The sequence below is a fragment of the Jatropha curcas genome, chromosome 9, assembly GCF_041381405.1.
Source record: "Jatropha curcas cultivar XTBG-Jc1 chromosome 9, XTBG_Jcur_1.0, whole genome shotgun sequence".
NCBI classification, from domain to species: Eukaryota; Viridiplantae; Streptophyta; class Magnoliopsida; order Malpighiales; family Euphorbiaceae; genus Jatropha; species Jatropha curcas.
In genome coordinates this window covers 3,537,295-3,553,695 of record NC_143159.1, presented here as the reverse complement: position 1 = coordinate 3,553,695, position 16,401 = coordinate 3,537,295, and the positions used below count along the sequence as shown (strand labels likewise).

Sequence of the window (16,401 nt, the reverse complement as noted above, 5' to 3'; positions counted from 1 at the left end):
TGCTACACAGCAATTTGGCCAAAAGTGACATATTTCAATAAAGTGATATGTATTAGAGTGAAAAAAAAAAAAAAAAAAAAAATCAAAGCTTACCAATGTTGTCTTAACTGCAGTTAATTCAAAATACTTGACCATGTGGTTACGTCAAGTTAGATCACCACCGAGTTTAAGAAAAAAGTTTATCTTTACCGGTATCATTTTCTATGATATCATTTTCTATGATACTTGCTACACAGTATAATTCCCTTATTTTTTTCATTGTCTTTTCATCTCTCTAAAACTTGAATTGATAGTTCTTGAACCAGACTAAAATTGACAAATGCTACCAACAATATTCACCGAATGTAAAACTAAAGTGGACCTTGAATATTCAGAAGCTCACGAGTCACCCACCAAAGTTTGCTAGTGTTTATTCAATTGTCTAATTTTCACTTACAAAATAATAAGAACCATCTCAGCCATGCAAAGACACACAAGAGAGAGAAAGAGATGATAGAAAGATGATATGCATACCAGCTGTTGGTGAGTCCTTTGTTTTGTTTTCATTTTGACCTTTCTCCACTTTGATCAACAATGCTTCTTGATTGGAGAAAAATGCATATAATCTCATAAACCTCATTTTAGAGTGCATCAAAGCTTTTGCACATACTTTAACATAATGCTTTGACATTAAGACACTAAGCCATAAGTAGCATTTTTTCTTAGTTTTGACTAAAAGATTAAAAAAATTAACAAGCAGCTTTCTCAATTACTTCTCAATCTCAAAATTTGTACTTTTGGGATCACCACTACCACACAATAAATCAAACCGGACACAATAAAATGCATCCTATTCACTTGACAGTTAATTGATACAATAAAAGCATCAAAGAACGATACCTGCTACAGCAATTCTCATTACTTGACAGCATAAATCCCTTGGATTTTTTTTTTTTTATCGCCGTCCTTTCACCTCTCTAAAACTTGAATTAACAGTTCTTGAACCACAGACTAAAATTGACAATTGCAAACAATGGTTCTCAAAACCAATTCAACGCAATATCCCACTCAGCATTGCAATCAATCAGAGATAAAAATTATGCCAAACCTTGTTCACATACCAAGAATGTTCACAAAATGTAAAACTAAAGTGACCTTGATATAAGCATATTAAAGGAGGCTCAGATTCGCCTTTTTCAAGCAGAAAAGTGAACATACAACCATGGCTGCAACAAAAGAGCTCAAAATCAGAAGCTCCTGAGTCACCCACCCAAAGTTGCTAGTGTTCATCCAATTGTCCGATTTTCATTAAAAAAATAACAGCATCATCACAGCCATGCAAAGACCCACAAGACAAAGAAAGAGATGATAGAAAAAGATAGGTATAGATATTGACAAACAAGGGTCAGCTCTGCAATCAATCAGAGTAGCTCTCCAAGAGCTAAGCCTCACCCTTCACTTCAAATATCTCCCCGAAGCAAACAGAACCTAAACAAAGATATTTGGAGAAATGGAGGCTCATATCAGATAGCCCTAATATCAAACAAGAAAGAAACACCACCACATCATGGCTGCAGCCAATAGCTACCAGGAAAACAGGGTGAAACCCATATTTAAGGACTGCCAAAGGCTGTCTAAGTTCCCACGAGTGGAGTTAACCCGCTGCTTGAAAAGCCTACCCCGCCAGAGGATGGGTGTTTCTTTTCTAATCTGATTTTAGGTCACTGATAATATCATCATAGCCTCATTAAGTTTACTAAAACTTCCAATCATTCCATCCAAACAAAGGGTAGAAGTGCAAGTTGAGGGTAGATTTATGCATTTGGCCTCTCTGTATGTACAGGGAGAAGGAGCTGTTGGCAAATAAGAAGATAAATCACAGGCTCCACCTTTTATCAGAGAGACGAGGTCAACCGCCCTAAAACCTTCAATCTCACGAGCTGTTGGCAAATAAGAACCTCATTCTCAAACTAATGAGCTAAAATTTCCACTGCACAAAAAACAGAGAAAGAAAGAGAAAGAAAGAGATGAAGTGAGGCTGAGATACGATTTTAATCAAACAACAAAAGGAACAAAGCGAATGTGGCTGCAATGATGGATCTATCTGCAAGAGATAGAAAATATTCACATTGCGCCGCCAAACAATCAAAATTGTTCCTTTAACGTTTGGATCTTGCACTCTAGAAAATAAGAATCGTCATAGCTTCTTTGTAAGCAGCAACAGAACCTTGGCAGAGATTGAACGTATCAGATCTCCGATCAAGTTACGCCGGTAATATAGTATTCATGGAACAGAGGGAGTACTAATTGACAATATATATATACGTACACATACGCGATTGTTTTATAATCCGACGGTAAAATCATCGGCTCCGCAGTCGTTGAGAGAGAGGAGCAACCGCCATACTGGGCCATCTCTCTGAGAGCAAAGCCATTCTTAAGAACATCATTATTGTCCATGTGGCCTTGCATATTCTTAAACTAGTGATGGCTTTGCATATTCTGAGAGCAAAGGTAGCTTTGTCATTGCATGTTATGTATTGGCAAAATCGTAGTAACTTGCAAAAGATTAGGCGTTTTACGAAAATATTTGCCTACTTGCCCTCGTTTTTTCAGTCAAAGGATAAACGCATCAAAAAAGGAGAGAGAAACAGAGCAGAGCCAACTTTTTTATGAAGGACAACAGAGAGAGTCAGAGACCAACCTAACAGCTACAAGAAGGTGAAGAAGAGCCATGGTTTATATAATTAATTGATTTTGATAATACGTAAGACTGATAAGCCAGGCCTAACTTAGGCCCTTCAAGAAATCTACCAACGTGTATAAATGACGTTTTATTTGTTATTTTCTGGAATTTTTTTTATTACGATAATGTTATATTTGAATATCTGGTATCAGTATTTTTTTACTAATTATAAACTCCAAAGATTCAAACTCACAATGACACCAGCAAAACCACCAAGCTAGTGAGAAATTATATCATTTGCTATATCTCCAAATTGAAACAATTTTTTCCAGTAAACTAAATAAAGTAACAGAAATTATTCTTCAAACAAACATTGACATCAAACAATTTTCCAACCAACAAACAAATAAAAATCCATCTCATTGGCTTCAAATGCTGAAAGATATTCCAGCATAAGTTGCAGCAAACCCTATATAATAAGCACATTGTTTGTATCAACTTATCTTTCAAAGTTGCTAGAATTCAACAAATAAAAAAAAATCAATAGGCAATTTTAAAAATCTATCCATCAACAGCAGCTAAATGTAAAGGGAAAGAAACAAAGATCCTAAGAAACTACAAATTCATACAAACAATCATGTCAAAGAAGCAGAACAAGCATCAAAACAACTATGTAATAATTCTCCTTCGGCAACATGCTAGCATTGAAAGCCAGAATGACAAAATAAAAATGTGCAAAATCAAGTGCGAGAATGAAAAGGAACTGAAGTACCTGTTATGTTAACCATAAAGAAAACAGGAAAAAAATACAAGGGTAAGCAGGCAGCCTTTAGTTGTCAAAATACAAGTTGGTCGATGTAGGCCAGAACACTATCAAGGAAGTTACAATTAATTAAGAGTATACAAGTTCACAATCAAAGTGACACTACTAAGTGGGGATTCACTAGACCAGCAGCAAATAACTTCACTACATCGTGTGACAAATCAGGAGAGCTAAAACATCATACATGACTCGGGCTCGAAGGACTGGGAAGCAAATGCATAAAAAGATTTTAACGAAAAAGCAGAATCATTAAGAAGACACCTACCTGAATATGATACACTGCCTGCTATTTGTTTATGCACTATAGATCAAAACAGAAACGATAAACTAGCATCCTACTCAATTGATACATCTAAAGCATCAAGAAGGATGCCTACCACGACAATTCTTCATAAATTATAACTTCATTCTCACAGTTGGCCTTCTACTCTCACACGGACAAAAATTGACAATCTTAGTGCTGTTAAACATATTGGAAAAAGTGTTCAATATAAAATATATATATATATATATATAAATAAACTCACAAATTTGATTTTTTAATATTGAATTTTCATGTTCGGTATCAACTACAATGTAAAATTTAACATGACTAAATCAAATTATATGATTTAAATTAATTTAGACCAAACAAACAAAGGATAGTAACATCACATCCACAGCTAAGGCAAACAGCTATTTGTCAAACAAACAAAGCAAAATCAGAAGCTCAAAGTCGGATGCCAATGGTCGCATCTATTCCCTACAATCAAAGTCACCCAGAAAATCGTATCAGCACAGCCTCAAATACACAAACAAATGATATGATTTAAATTCATTTAGACCAAACAAACAAAGCATAGTAACATCAAATCCACGGCTAAGGCCAAGAGATATTTGTCAAACAGACAAAGCAAAATCAGAAGCTCAAAGTCAATCCAGCCAATGGTCGCATCTATTCCCTACAAACAAAGCCTGGCAAATGGTATCATCACAGCCTCAAATACACGTGCACATACACAAACAAATGATATGATTTAAATGAATTTAAGACCAAACAAACAAAGGAGAGTAACATCACATCCATGGCTAAGGCCAAAAGCTATTTGTCAAACAGACAAAGCAAAATCAGAAGCTCAAAGTCATCCAGCCAATGATCACATCTTTTCCCTACAATCAAAGTCACCCAGCAAATGGTATAAAAGTCATCCAGCCAATGATCACATCTTTTCCCTACAATCAAAGTCACCCAGCAAATGGTATCATCACAGCCTCAAATACACAACATGCACATACACAAACAAATGATATGATCTAAATTAATTTAGACCAACCAAACAAAGGATAGTAACATCACATCCACGGCTAAGGCCAACAGCTATTTGTCAAACAGACAAAGCAAAATCAGAAGCTCAAAGTCATCCAGCCAATGGTCGCATCTATTCCCTACAATCAAAGTCACCCAGAAAATGGTATCATCGCAGCCTCAAATACACAAACAAATGATATGATTTAAATTAATTTAGACCAACAAACAAAGGATAGTAACATCAAATCCACGGCTAAGGCCAAGAGATATTTGTCAAACAGACAAAGCAAAATCAGAAGCTCAAAGTCAATCCAGCCAATGGTCGCATCTATTCCCTACAATCAAAGTCACCCAGAAAATGGTATCATCGCAGCCTCAAATACACAAACAAATGATATGATTTAAATTAATTTAGACCAACAAACAAAGGATAGTAACATCAAATCCACGGCTAAGGCCAAGAGATATTTGTCAAACAGACAAAGCAAAATCAGAAGCTCAAAGTCAATCCAGCCAATGGTCGCATCTATTCCTACAAACAAAGCCACCCAGCAAATGGTATCATCACAGCCTCAAATACACGTGCACATACACAAACAAATGATATGATTTAAATTAATTTAAGACCAAACAAACAAAGGAGAGTAACATCACATCCAAGGCTAAGGCCAAAAGCTATTTGTCAAACAGACAAAGCAAAATCAGAAGCTCAAAGTCATCCAGCCAATGATCACATCTTTTCCCTACAATCAAAGTCACCCAGCAAATGGTATCATCACAGCCTCAAATACACAACATGCACATACACAAACAAATGATATGATCTAAATTAATTTAGACCAAACAAACAAAGGATAGTAACATCACATCCACGGCTAAGGCCAACAGCTATTTGTCAAACAGACAAAGCAAAATCAGAAGCTCAAAGTCATCCAGCCAATGGTCGCATCTATTCCCTACAATCAGAGTCACCCAGCAAATGGTAACCTCACAGCCTCAAATACACATGCACATACACAAGCAAATGATATGATTTAAATTAATTTAGACCAAACAAACAAAGGATAGTAACATCACATCCACGGCCAAGGCCAAGAGCTATTTGTCAAACAGACAAAGCAAAATCATAAGCTCAAAATCATCCAGCCAATGGTCGCATCTATTCCCTACAATCAAAGTCACCCAGCAAATGGTATCATCACAACCTCAAATACACATGCACATACACAAACAAATGATATGATTTAAATTAATTTAGACCAAACAAACAAAGGATAGAAACATCACATCCACGGCTCAGGCAAAGAGCTATTTGTCAAACAGACAAAGCAAAATCAGAAGCTCAAAGTCAATCCAGCCAATGGTCGCATCTATTCCCTACAATCAAAGCCACCCAGCAAATGGTATCATCACAGCCTCAAATACACGTGCACATACACAAACAAATGATATGATTTAAATTAATTTAAGACCAAACAAACAAAGCATAGTAACATCACATCCATGGCTAAGGCCAAAAGCTATTTGTCAAACAGACAAAGCAAAATCAGAAGCTCAAAGTCATCCAGCCAATGGTCACATCTTTTCCCTACAATCAAAGTCACCCAGCAAATGGTATCATCACAGCCTCAAATACACATGCACATACACAAACAAATGATATGATCTAAATTAATTTAGACCAAACAAACAAAGGATAGTAACATCACATCCACGGCTAAGGCCAACAGCTATTTGTCAAACAGACAAAGCAAAATCAGAAGCTCAAAGCAAAATCAGAAGCCAATGGTCGCATCTATTCCCCATACAATCAAAGTCACCCAGCAAATGGTATCATCACAGCCTCAAATACACATGCACATACACAGACAGATACACTGCTGAATTTAGGGAAACTTTAATTTTATATTTTTTAGAAAAATATTTTCCAAGAAAACAAACAAGGCCCAAACAGCAACAGAGAAATCTATAGAAAGAGAAGGCTCAGATCAGATATGCCTTCAAATCAGACAGGACAGAAACACCACAACACCATGGCTGCAACAACAAAAAGTTGCCTCGCCAAGAAATTGAGTATTTCTCCTCAAGTCTGATTTTTAGGCTCACTGAATATAAATCATCATAGCCTCGCCAGTCGCCAAACAGCCACTCACACACAAGAAAGAAAGCAGATATATTGGTATAATGGCTGTTGCCAACATAAGAAACATAATCAGTAGTCACCGGCTCCGCTACCTATCAGAGAGGACAGTGTCAACCACCCTGAAGCCAACCGCCTCTCACTAAGAGCAAAGCCTCCTACTTAAACCATTCACACAGCAATCTTAAGGTAAACATAATTTATGCAAAAGCAATTTGGAATTTTTTATTTTAGAAAAAAAAAATAACAGAACAAAAATCGAAGAAAATGAAGAGCGAGAGATCCTAGATGAAGAGCTATTTGTCAAACCGACAAAGCAAAATTAGAAGCTCAAAGTCACCGAGCCAAATGTCAGATCAATTCCCTACAATCAAATTCACCCAGCAAATGGTATCATCACAGCCTCAAATACGCATGCACATACACAGACAGATACACTGCTGAATTTAGGGAAACTTTAATTTTATATTTTTTAGAAAAATATTTTCCAAGAAAACAAACAAGGCCCAAACAGAAACAGAGAAATCTATAGAAAGAGAAGGCTCAGATCAGATATGCCTTCAAATCAGACAGGACATAAACACCACAACGCCATGGCTGCAACAACAAAAAGTTGCCTCGCCAAGAAATTGAGTATTTCTCCTCGAATCTGATTTTCAGGCTCACTGAATATATATCATCATAGCCTCGCCAGTCGCCAAACAGCCACTCACACACAAGAAAGAAAACAGATATATTGGTATAAGGGCTGTTGCCAACATAAGAAACATAATCAGTAGTCATAATCAGTAGTCACCGGCTCCACTACCTATCAGAGAGGACAGTGTCAACCACCCTGAACCCAACCGCCTCTCACTGAGAGCAAAGCCTCATACTTAAACCATTCACGCAGCAATCTTAAGGTAAACATATTTTATGCAAAAGCAATTGGGAATTTTTTATTTTAGAAAAAAAAAATAAAGAAAAAAAAAATAACAGAACAAAAATTGAAGAAAATTAAGAGCGAGAGATCCTAGACGAACAGCTATTTGTCAAACAGACAAAGCAAAATTATAAGCTCAAAGTCACCAAGCCAAATGTCAGATCAATTCCCTACAATCAAATTCACCCAGCAAATGGTATCATCGCAGCCTCAAATACACATGCACATACACAGACAGAATTTAGGCAAACTTTAATTTTATATTTTTTAGAAAAACATTTTCCAAGAAAACAAACAAGGCCTAAACAGAAACAGAGAAATCTATAGAAAGAGAAGGCTCAGATCAGATATGCCTTCAAATCAGACAGGACAGAAACACCACAACACCATGGCTGCAACAACAAAAAGTTGCCTCGCCAAGAAATTGAGTATTTCTCCTCAAGTCTGATTTTCAGGCTCACTGAATATATATCATCATAGCCTCGCCAGTCGCCAAACAGCCACTCACACACAAGAAAGAAAGCAGATATATTGGTATAATGGCTGTTGCCAACATAAGAAACATAATCAGTAGTCACCGGCTCCGCTACCTATCAGAGAGGACAGTGTCAACCACCCTGAAGCCAACCGCCTCTCACTGAGAGCAAAGCCTCGTACTTAAACCATTCACACAGCAATCTTAAGGTAAACATAATTTATGCAAAAGCAATTTGGAATTTTTTATTTTAGAAAAAAAAAATAACAGAACAAAAATCGAAGAAAATGAAGAGCGAGAGATCCTAGAGGATGGAGGCTCAGATTCACCTTTAATCAGACAAGAAAAGGAGCAAAGTGACCATTGCTGCAGAAATGGAGCTCTCTATTTGAGAAAAGAAAAAAGCCATTCTAGAATAAAGTCTCCATACTGCCCCGCCAACGATCAAACTATTCCTTAACGTCTTTCTTTTGCACTCTAAAACCCAAAAATCGTCACAGCCTCTTTACAAGAAAGAAAGAAAGCCCGAAAAAGAAGAGAATGATGATGATAATGATCTATCTATCTATATGCGGTTATTATACAAACGACGGAGAAATCATCGGCTCCGCAGTCGTTCTGGGAGGCGCAGCAACCGCCTTCTCTGCCGCCTCTCTGAGGGCAAAGCCTCATTCTCAAGATTGCGTACAATGGGCGCATCTTGCATTTTATGGTAACTTCGTGTTTTAATTTTATTTTATTCCGTGATTGCCCTTTTCAGTGTGCGACGTTGGGCGGTGGAGCATAACGGTAACTTGGTCATTAAAATTTTAAAATTTTATGATGGATATAGATAAAACTGGGAGAGCGATGAGTTAAGGATAATTTGGTAAATAAAACCATACGCGCGTAAAATTCACTTCTCCTCCTATCACTTGCATCATAAACAGAACAATGCCAAGTTTTGAATAGATAGCTTCTCGTTCAATTCCCTCGTAAAACAAATAAATAGATAAATAAATAGAATAAAAGTTTTGAATCAAGAAATAGTTACACAATTCATTTCATTCAGAATCAAAATCCTTTATTAATCCTTTATTCATTGCTATGGCTTCACATCTAGGCAGCAAACGGTTCTGTTACAACAAATGCAAGCTCAACCAGTTGAAACAGAACAACTTAATTAGCCTATCCTGCAGTGATGAAATTTCACGTAATACCGGCTCGATCAAGCATATCTACCAAAGTCATCCTTCTAGGGAACCTCAGAGGCAGTCTCAAATACATAGCATCCTCAATCTCAATTGGCAAAGGCGTTGCAACAAACACAATCCCTCTGTTCTTTCTATGCTCTGCAATAATATATTCGAGCATTTTTACCCCTTCATCATCTAATGCGACAGAAGGCTCATCCAGTAACCAAATTGGTCGGTCAATGGCCAATAGTCTTGCAAGTTGCAGCCTCTTCCGTTGGCCCATTGATAGCATTCTTGCCTTCTCTTTTGCCAATCTTCTAAGCCCCATCAACTCAATAGCAGGCATAGAATTCCCTTGCTTGCCTTCAAGAATCTCAAACCACTGAACATTGTCAAGGACAGTAAACATTGTCAAGGACAGTAAACTTTCCTTTGATGGCATCTTTCAAGGAGAGCCAATTAAGTTGAAGCTTATATTGGTGGAAAACTCCAGATTCTGTCACGTCATGACCGTTCCAAAGGATCTGACCTGCAGAAGGCTTAGAAAATCCAGCCAGCATACATAAGAAGGTGGTCTTGCCTGAGCCATTGCTACCAGTTAGAACACGTGCCCCTCCATCATGAACAGACACGTTTACATGTCGCAAGATTTATTGGGCGTTTCTCATGCAGGAGACATTGTCAAGAAGGATCTGAGGAAGTGGTGGCTTTCGAAGAGACATCGAGCTTTAAAAATAAAAAGGAGTTTTGGTACTTCCAATTTTGCAGAGACTTTCACTGTTTAGAATCTGAAGATGATGCTAGGAGCCAAGCCTACCAATCCTCTAAAATAATATCTTGCAGAACAACACTTAACCCAGCAATAACTTTAATGCGAGTGGGGAAAAACAAAAGAAACCTGGCATCATATATAATGAAAGCAAGTCATTAGTTTGAAGGTGGACTAGAAAAGGGGGACAACTAAAAGTAGATCACTGCGCAAAATAAAGTTCAAAATAGTAAGGGAAATGTGTTATATAATGAAACCAGCTGCTAGTCAATATTCTGAAAATAGGTTTCATTTGAACCAAAGAAGGAAGATTGATTGTAGGTGGTTACTTCGCAAAATGATATTATGCAAATCAACTAAACAAATTAGCAAAATCCAAGAGAGCAAACTGAATTAATTTTGTACATATAAATGAAAACTGAACATGAACTAAGCAAACAACAGAGACACAGAGCTTTAACAATTGGTTTTGGATCTATTAGCAAATGAGAATTAAGCTACCAAATCCCATTTAAAAGATCAGAAGACAAGATCAAAAAAAAATTGAAAGATTGACAACAGTCAATCATATTCTCAAGATAGCGTTGTATAAAGTAAGATGAAAAACAACTAATTTCTTATTAGAGAGCGATTTCTACATAAAGAAAAAACGAAAAACAACTCCATTCTTTATTAGGATAATGCACTCCAAATTTGGTTACCAGCATGCTTCAACCACTTCTAAATGCTTTGATTAACATCCAAAGATAATAATTCATAAATAATAGGACATTTGGCCTTAGAGACCTCAAGTATTATTATTCTTGACACTTGCACGTTGCATCCCCTAATATATTTTTATATGCAAAAGTAGAATTCGAAGTAAGCTATAAATAATAGAAATAATTTTATAGGCTTTCAAAATGAAATGTGAAGGAAACTGATGAATAATTATACTAAATCAATAAAAATCGATCTTTAATGATGATAAGTACTGAAAACCCTCCATTCAAGTGCATTCAATCAAATGATTATCAGAATTTTTCCAATTATTTGTATATGTCACTAATCACTAAATCAATATCAAAGGGTTAATAAAGTAGGACAATTTCAAAAATTAAAACAGTAAAATTTGTATGTGTCATACTCTACAGATAAAATGGGCATTCAGATTTTTATAATGTCCAAGATAGAACCTAGTTATTGTAATCAACAAACAAGTGAAAAATTAAAACAGTAAAACAGTAGTACCATTTTCCAATTCGTCTAAATTTTTCATGCCAAGAAAACCAACTCAAACTTTCCATTTGGATGTGCCATAAACCATCGTTGAAAACACAAATTATCAAAATTGGTTTGCTTCAAGATGAAATAGTGCAGCACGGAGATTGAAATGAGTCATGAAACTTATGGAGATGCAGATGCAATGTTAAAATTTGCAGAGCAAACGATATTCATATTCGAGGCCATAACATTTTTTCCTCATTTCCAAATGAATTGGGTAAAAAATCTTCCTCCTGACCAATTGGGAGTAGCTGCAGAGAAAAGAATGAGGTCTGTAGTTTCAGGGTATAAAGGGAAATTAACTCCCAACCAAATACAGGAAATTAATTGCATGAAAATCCACAAAAGAAGAGAGACCCATAAAAAATTTGAAACCCACTCATAGAGCATTAATCTCGTCACCAAACAAAAGAAAAGACTAAAAAATATATATATATTAAGAGAAGCTTACCTCAAAGAGAATCGAGTGAGCTAAGAGGAAAGAAGATCAAACACTGGTCTTGTTGAGTTGTGATTTGCGAGAGAGAGACAGAGAGAGAGAGAATCCAGAAACCAATAGCTGAAGAGAGAGACTCGATTGGAGACTAGTCACAGCAGAGAAACAGAGAAAAGCGAGACTGATGCAAAAAAGATTTGCGAAGCAGAAGCACCAACATTAAACATCCGAGAGTGCCAAGATTGAATGCATGAGCACGTGAGATTGTCGAGAGAGGATCAAAGAGCTTTTGGGCTTAGTGCTTCAGATGCGTTTGGGTTTCATTGATTCTAGCCTGAGAAAGATGTTTATGTTGGGGAGGCGCTAAGTTGAGAGAACGAAAAGAGAGAGAGATTTAATAAATCAGGCCGGGATAACCAAACAGAATCACTTTCCACTTTCCCATGTAATTAATTAATCAAAAACCAATTGGTATTGGCTACCATTTTGCGTGCTTTCTCACATGCAAGCTAAAACTGTATCAGGAGATAGAGAGAGATGACAGTTAAAAATTTTTCATTTTTAATCAATCGCTGACTGTAACTCATTCATGAAATACAGGATCTTCTACGTGTGTTTCCAACTTCTTGCTCAAATAAAAACTATGCGGAAAAAAGGGACATACAGATACTATATAGACTCACTAGTCCTCATCTACAGATACAGAAAATTTTTCTGTTTCTCCCTTTCCTTTCAACCTCAATTTCATCTCAACTTGCAGACCCTGGCATCTTCATGCGGTCCAGATTCTGTTTCCACCTACGGCCATTCGACAGGTCTTGCAATTCTAGTCCTCCGCTCCCTTCAGATTTCAATCTTAGTACAAATTTGAATCCACACTAAAAAGCAATTCTGAGCCACCACAAGATGGCAAGTTCAATGTTACATCTGTTAGTATGTACACAGTATTTAAATAAGTATGGGTTACAATATTATATAATAACTACAGCTGAGGTACATGGCCATTCCTGCAAGCCTACAGATATTATTATCATCCAAAAATGGCATGATCTTCAAAAGAATTGGATTGGGCCAAGCACGGATTTCCTCGCTGACAAAAGCAATGCATCTTAAATAGAGATTGCTGATTTTAATTTTTAGTTACTAATCCACCTTCGTTTCCGAGCTGGCCGCTCTGGCTTGACCTCTGAGTCCACAGGGGCGTCGGTTTTGACAGAAGGCAACGCTTCATTTCCTGATCTCTGTTTGTGGTGATATGAAAACAACATAAATGATCAAAACTTAAAAGATAAATATGGTATATAAATACATAAATGATCAAAGCCTAAAGGGATAAATATGAGATATAACAAGTTTTCCTGCTTGGAGTTATGGCTCTGAAAATATAGGCAGAGTCATTCGCTTGTCAGTTCAAAGGAACAGAATAGTGACTGAGAAAACTCTGAATGCACGTATAAGTTCTTAATATACATATCAGTTCTTAACCAACCAAAATTTACAATCAACAAGGCATATACTGTTCCAAAATTTAGTTTTTAACCAACCAAATTTACAAGAAAAAGGCATATACTGTCCCAAAAATTACAATCAAAATTCACTTGACAAGGTATATCTACAATCAAAATTTGTTAATTCCCTAGACTCAAACACATGACCCAGAAGAGCTATTTCTTAAGGATTTCTGGCACATGATAGTACCTTGGAAATCCAGAAACGAATAACCCAAATATTCATTTCTGTCATTATCTGTCATAACATTAAAGCCAAAACTGCCAATCCATGTGTCTAGTGTGACAGAAGCAGCAGGTAAAACTAGATGCTCTACTCCTAATGAAATTAGGAGCTTTTCAAGTTGATCCATCAGAATTCTGCACATCCCAAGTCTTCTATATTGAAATCTGGTGGCAATAAGAGGCACCTCAGCCAACTTATCTCCCAAAATGCGCACATTAGCAACAGTAATTACTTCATTGTCCCTCTCTAAAATCACTGTGTAGAATCCCTGGAAGTTCAAGCGACTGAGTTTGGATTCTTTACCAAATATCACATCTTCCATGAGATCTCTTCCTGAATAGGCGTCTTCAACTGGCTCAAAACATTCACGCATTGCTTCAAGAGCACGAGTAAGTCTGACTCTGTTATTATCACTCAACAACATTTCATCTGAGGTATCATTCTTAGAAGACTTCAACAGTATCCAACTTAGATTATCTTCACCTTCACTTTCACCTTCACCTACCAGAATTGGTTGTCCTATTAGCTTTTGAAGAGCTAAAGATATCTCTTCACATTTGTTGCTGCAATACCAATTGTCTTTTCTTTCCAATTTGATTGACCCTTTATCTCTTGCGCAGCCAAGATGAAATTTACGCATGCACTGGTGACAACTATGGATGCAACCATCATCTTGTTGAAGATTCTCATTCTCATAGTGAGAACATATCTTACAGCAACACAGTGGACAAAACCAGTCCCCATCTGGAATAACCTGCAAGCCAATACAATCTTTATGGAAAGCTGATGGGCACTTATCGCATAAAATCAAATCACCACCATCGAGACAAATAGAACATATATGATCATTGCCATCCTGAATATCTTCAAAAGGTTGATCCTTTCTCCTTTTAGAAGACTTTATAGTGATCCTTTGTCTGCCTTCACGTCCCAATTTCTTTTTACAATCTAACAATGACCTGCCATCTTCCAAAAAAATATGCTCAGATGGCCTGTGTCTTGTGCTACCAGCATGAGCTTCAAATTCACTAAGAGAAAATACATTATCACAGCAAATGCACTGAATTCCGTCACGAGTTATCCTCCCATATGATTGATCATAATTCTTGCCACCACTGTAATGCACTTTCATTCCTACAGCCACCACATTATTTTCTATCAACAAAGACAAGATAGTAGGAAAATTGACTCTTTTGCCTGATCTTTTTGGCAGTTTGTAATCACCAACATTCCACTCCAAGCTATTTCTGGGTCCCAAATCCTTAGAAAGCTGATTTAGTGAAAGATATTTCTTGCCATCAGGTGAAGTGTATCGAAATCTAAATATGTTTTCAGAATCTTTATACTTCATCCGCTCAATTTTCCAACCCAAATACAAAAGATGTTTTCTCATCCTAAGCACAAGAGGCTCTGAAGGCTTCTGAGAGTTGGCGAAAACACAAGCATAGTCAGTAATAGCATTCGGGCAATACTCTGCTCCACCTAACTCCATAGGGTCAACATAAATCCAACTCTCAGGTTTCCTTTTTCTTTTTCTGGATTTTGGTTTTGATTCTTTGCCCTTACTTGCTTTTTTCTGTACTGAGTCAACAACTACATCACTGTTTAGAAACTGACAAACTAGTTCCTTACACAGCGGTTTAGACATGTAATTACACTGCAGAAACTTTTCAAACATAGCAAACCAAACCTGCTTGGCAATGGCAGGAATATCAGCACCGGTAGGCAAATCCTTATCGCACTCCTCAATTAACCCGAGCAACGGCCAGCTTCCACGACGCTTCCATGTTCCGGTAAGGCGATCCCATTCTTGACTTATTCTCAAATTCTCAATTTCAGCCTTTATTTCACTGCCGCAATCAGGCAAAAAAACTGTTCTTACTTTACACTCATAATTATAATCAAAAATTACGCCTTCCCTCCATGCCTTTCTGCTATTCACATCCACATGCAACCCAAAAGGCAAATCCCAAATTCCAAAAGCCACAGGAGGAGGCAATGGCCTCAAGCGGCTAGAATAGGAACTGAGTTCTAATGGTGGTTGTTTGGAGTCTCCATCGATCAATATTCTGTTGTCGACTACAATTCCCTTGCGCCAAGAGGCTTCAAGAACATTGTTTCTTATTTCTATTTCTTGGTGGTTTTCAAACATGGCGGTGTTTATTGTTTGAATACATAAGCGTTTTTTAGGCTGTTTGGTCTATATAAGGGTTTCGATAGGAAGGAGGAATCCTAAAGGTGAACGGACAAGTAGAACTAGTTTATTTGGGTTTAACGAGGATTCCTACCGGTGACCGGATAATTAGTTTTAGTGTACCAGCCAAAAGAAGCCTGTTTGGTTTAATAATTTACTAAAACTAGTATGATGCTGAGAACTGATAGCTGAGAACGGTTAGTTGATAAATTATAGTTTTCAATAAAATTTTATTATCTGTTGTTAAATTATAAATTGATTATTTTTTATTGTAATATACTATATAAATAAATAAACATTACTTAAATATTTTAAAATAATATTTAATATTTAAAATAATTAAGAATAAAATGATCAAAAATAGATATTAATTTTATTAGTAATTATCTTCCGAAGTTTATTGGCTTGAAAATATTCATAAAAAGAAACAAATCTTCCACTCCTGAATATTTAAAGGAACTAACTCAAAAGTCAAACTTGAGATTTCTGGTTAATGAGAAAAGAAAATTTCCCTAAA

The 16,401-nt window shown here is 36.6% G+C and overlaps 1 protein-coding gene, 1 long non-coding RNA gene and 1 pseudogene across 3 annotated transcripts; all 3 read right to left on the bottom strand.

The window, feature by feature from the left end:
- Positions 1-799: 799 nt before the first annotated feature.
- LOC149493470 (uncharacterized) lies at positions 800-7,269 on the bottom strand. The gene is made up of 2 exons (XR_016322644.1): positions 2,309-7,269; positions 800-1,969 (listed from the first exon to the last, which is right to left on the bottom strand). It is a non-coding gene; the product is annotated as an uncharacterized LOC149493470 (long non-coding RNA).
- A 2,114-nt stretch (positions 7,270-9,383) lies between these two features.
- LOC105630849 (ABC transporter I family member 1 pseudogene) lies at positions 9,384-13,182 on the bottom strand (annotated as a pseudogene). Its single transcript, XR_016322452.1, has 2 exons — positions 11,972-13,182; positions 9,384-10,386 (listed from the first exon to the last, which is right to left on the bottom strand). The product of XR_016322452.1 is annotated as an ABC transporter I family member 1 pseudogene (transcript).
- Positions 13,183-13,433: 251 nt separating this feature from the next.
- Positions 13,434-15,972, bottom strand: LOC105631008 (hypothetical protein). The gene has a single exon (XM_012213001.4). The coding sequence runs from the start codon at positions 15,840-15,842 to the stop codon at positions 13,599-13,601; it is 2,244 nt and encodes a 747-aa protein (XP_012068391.1). The 5' UTR covers positions 15,843-15,972; the 3' UTR covers positions 13,434-13,598.
- Positions 15,973-16,401: the final 429 nt, after the last annotated feature.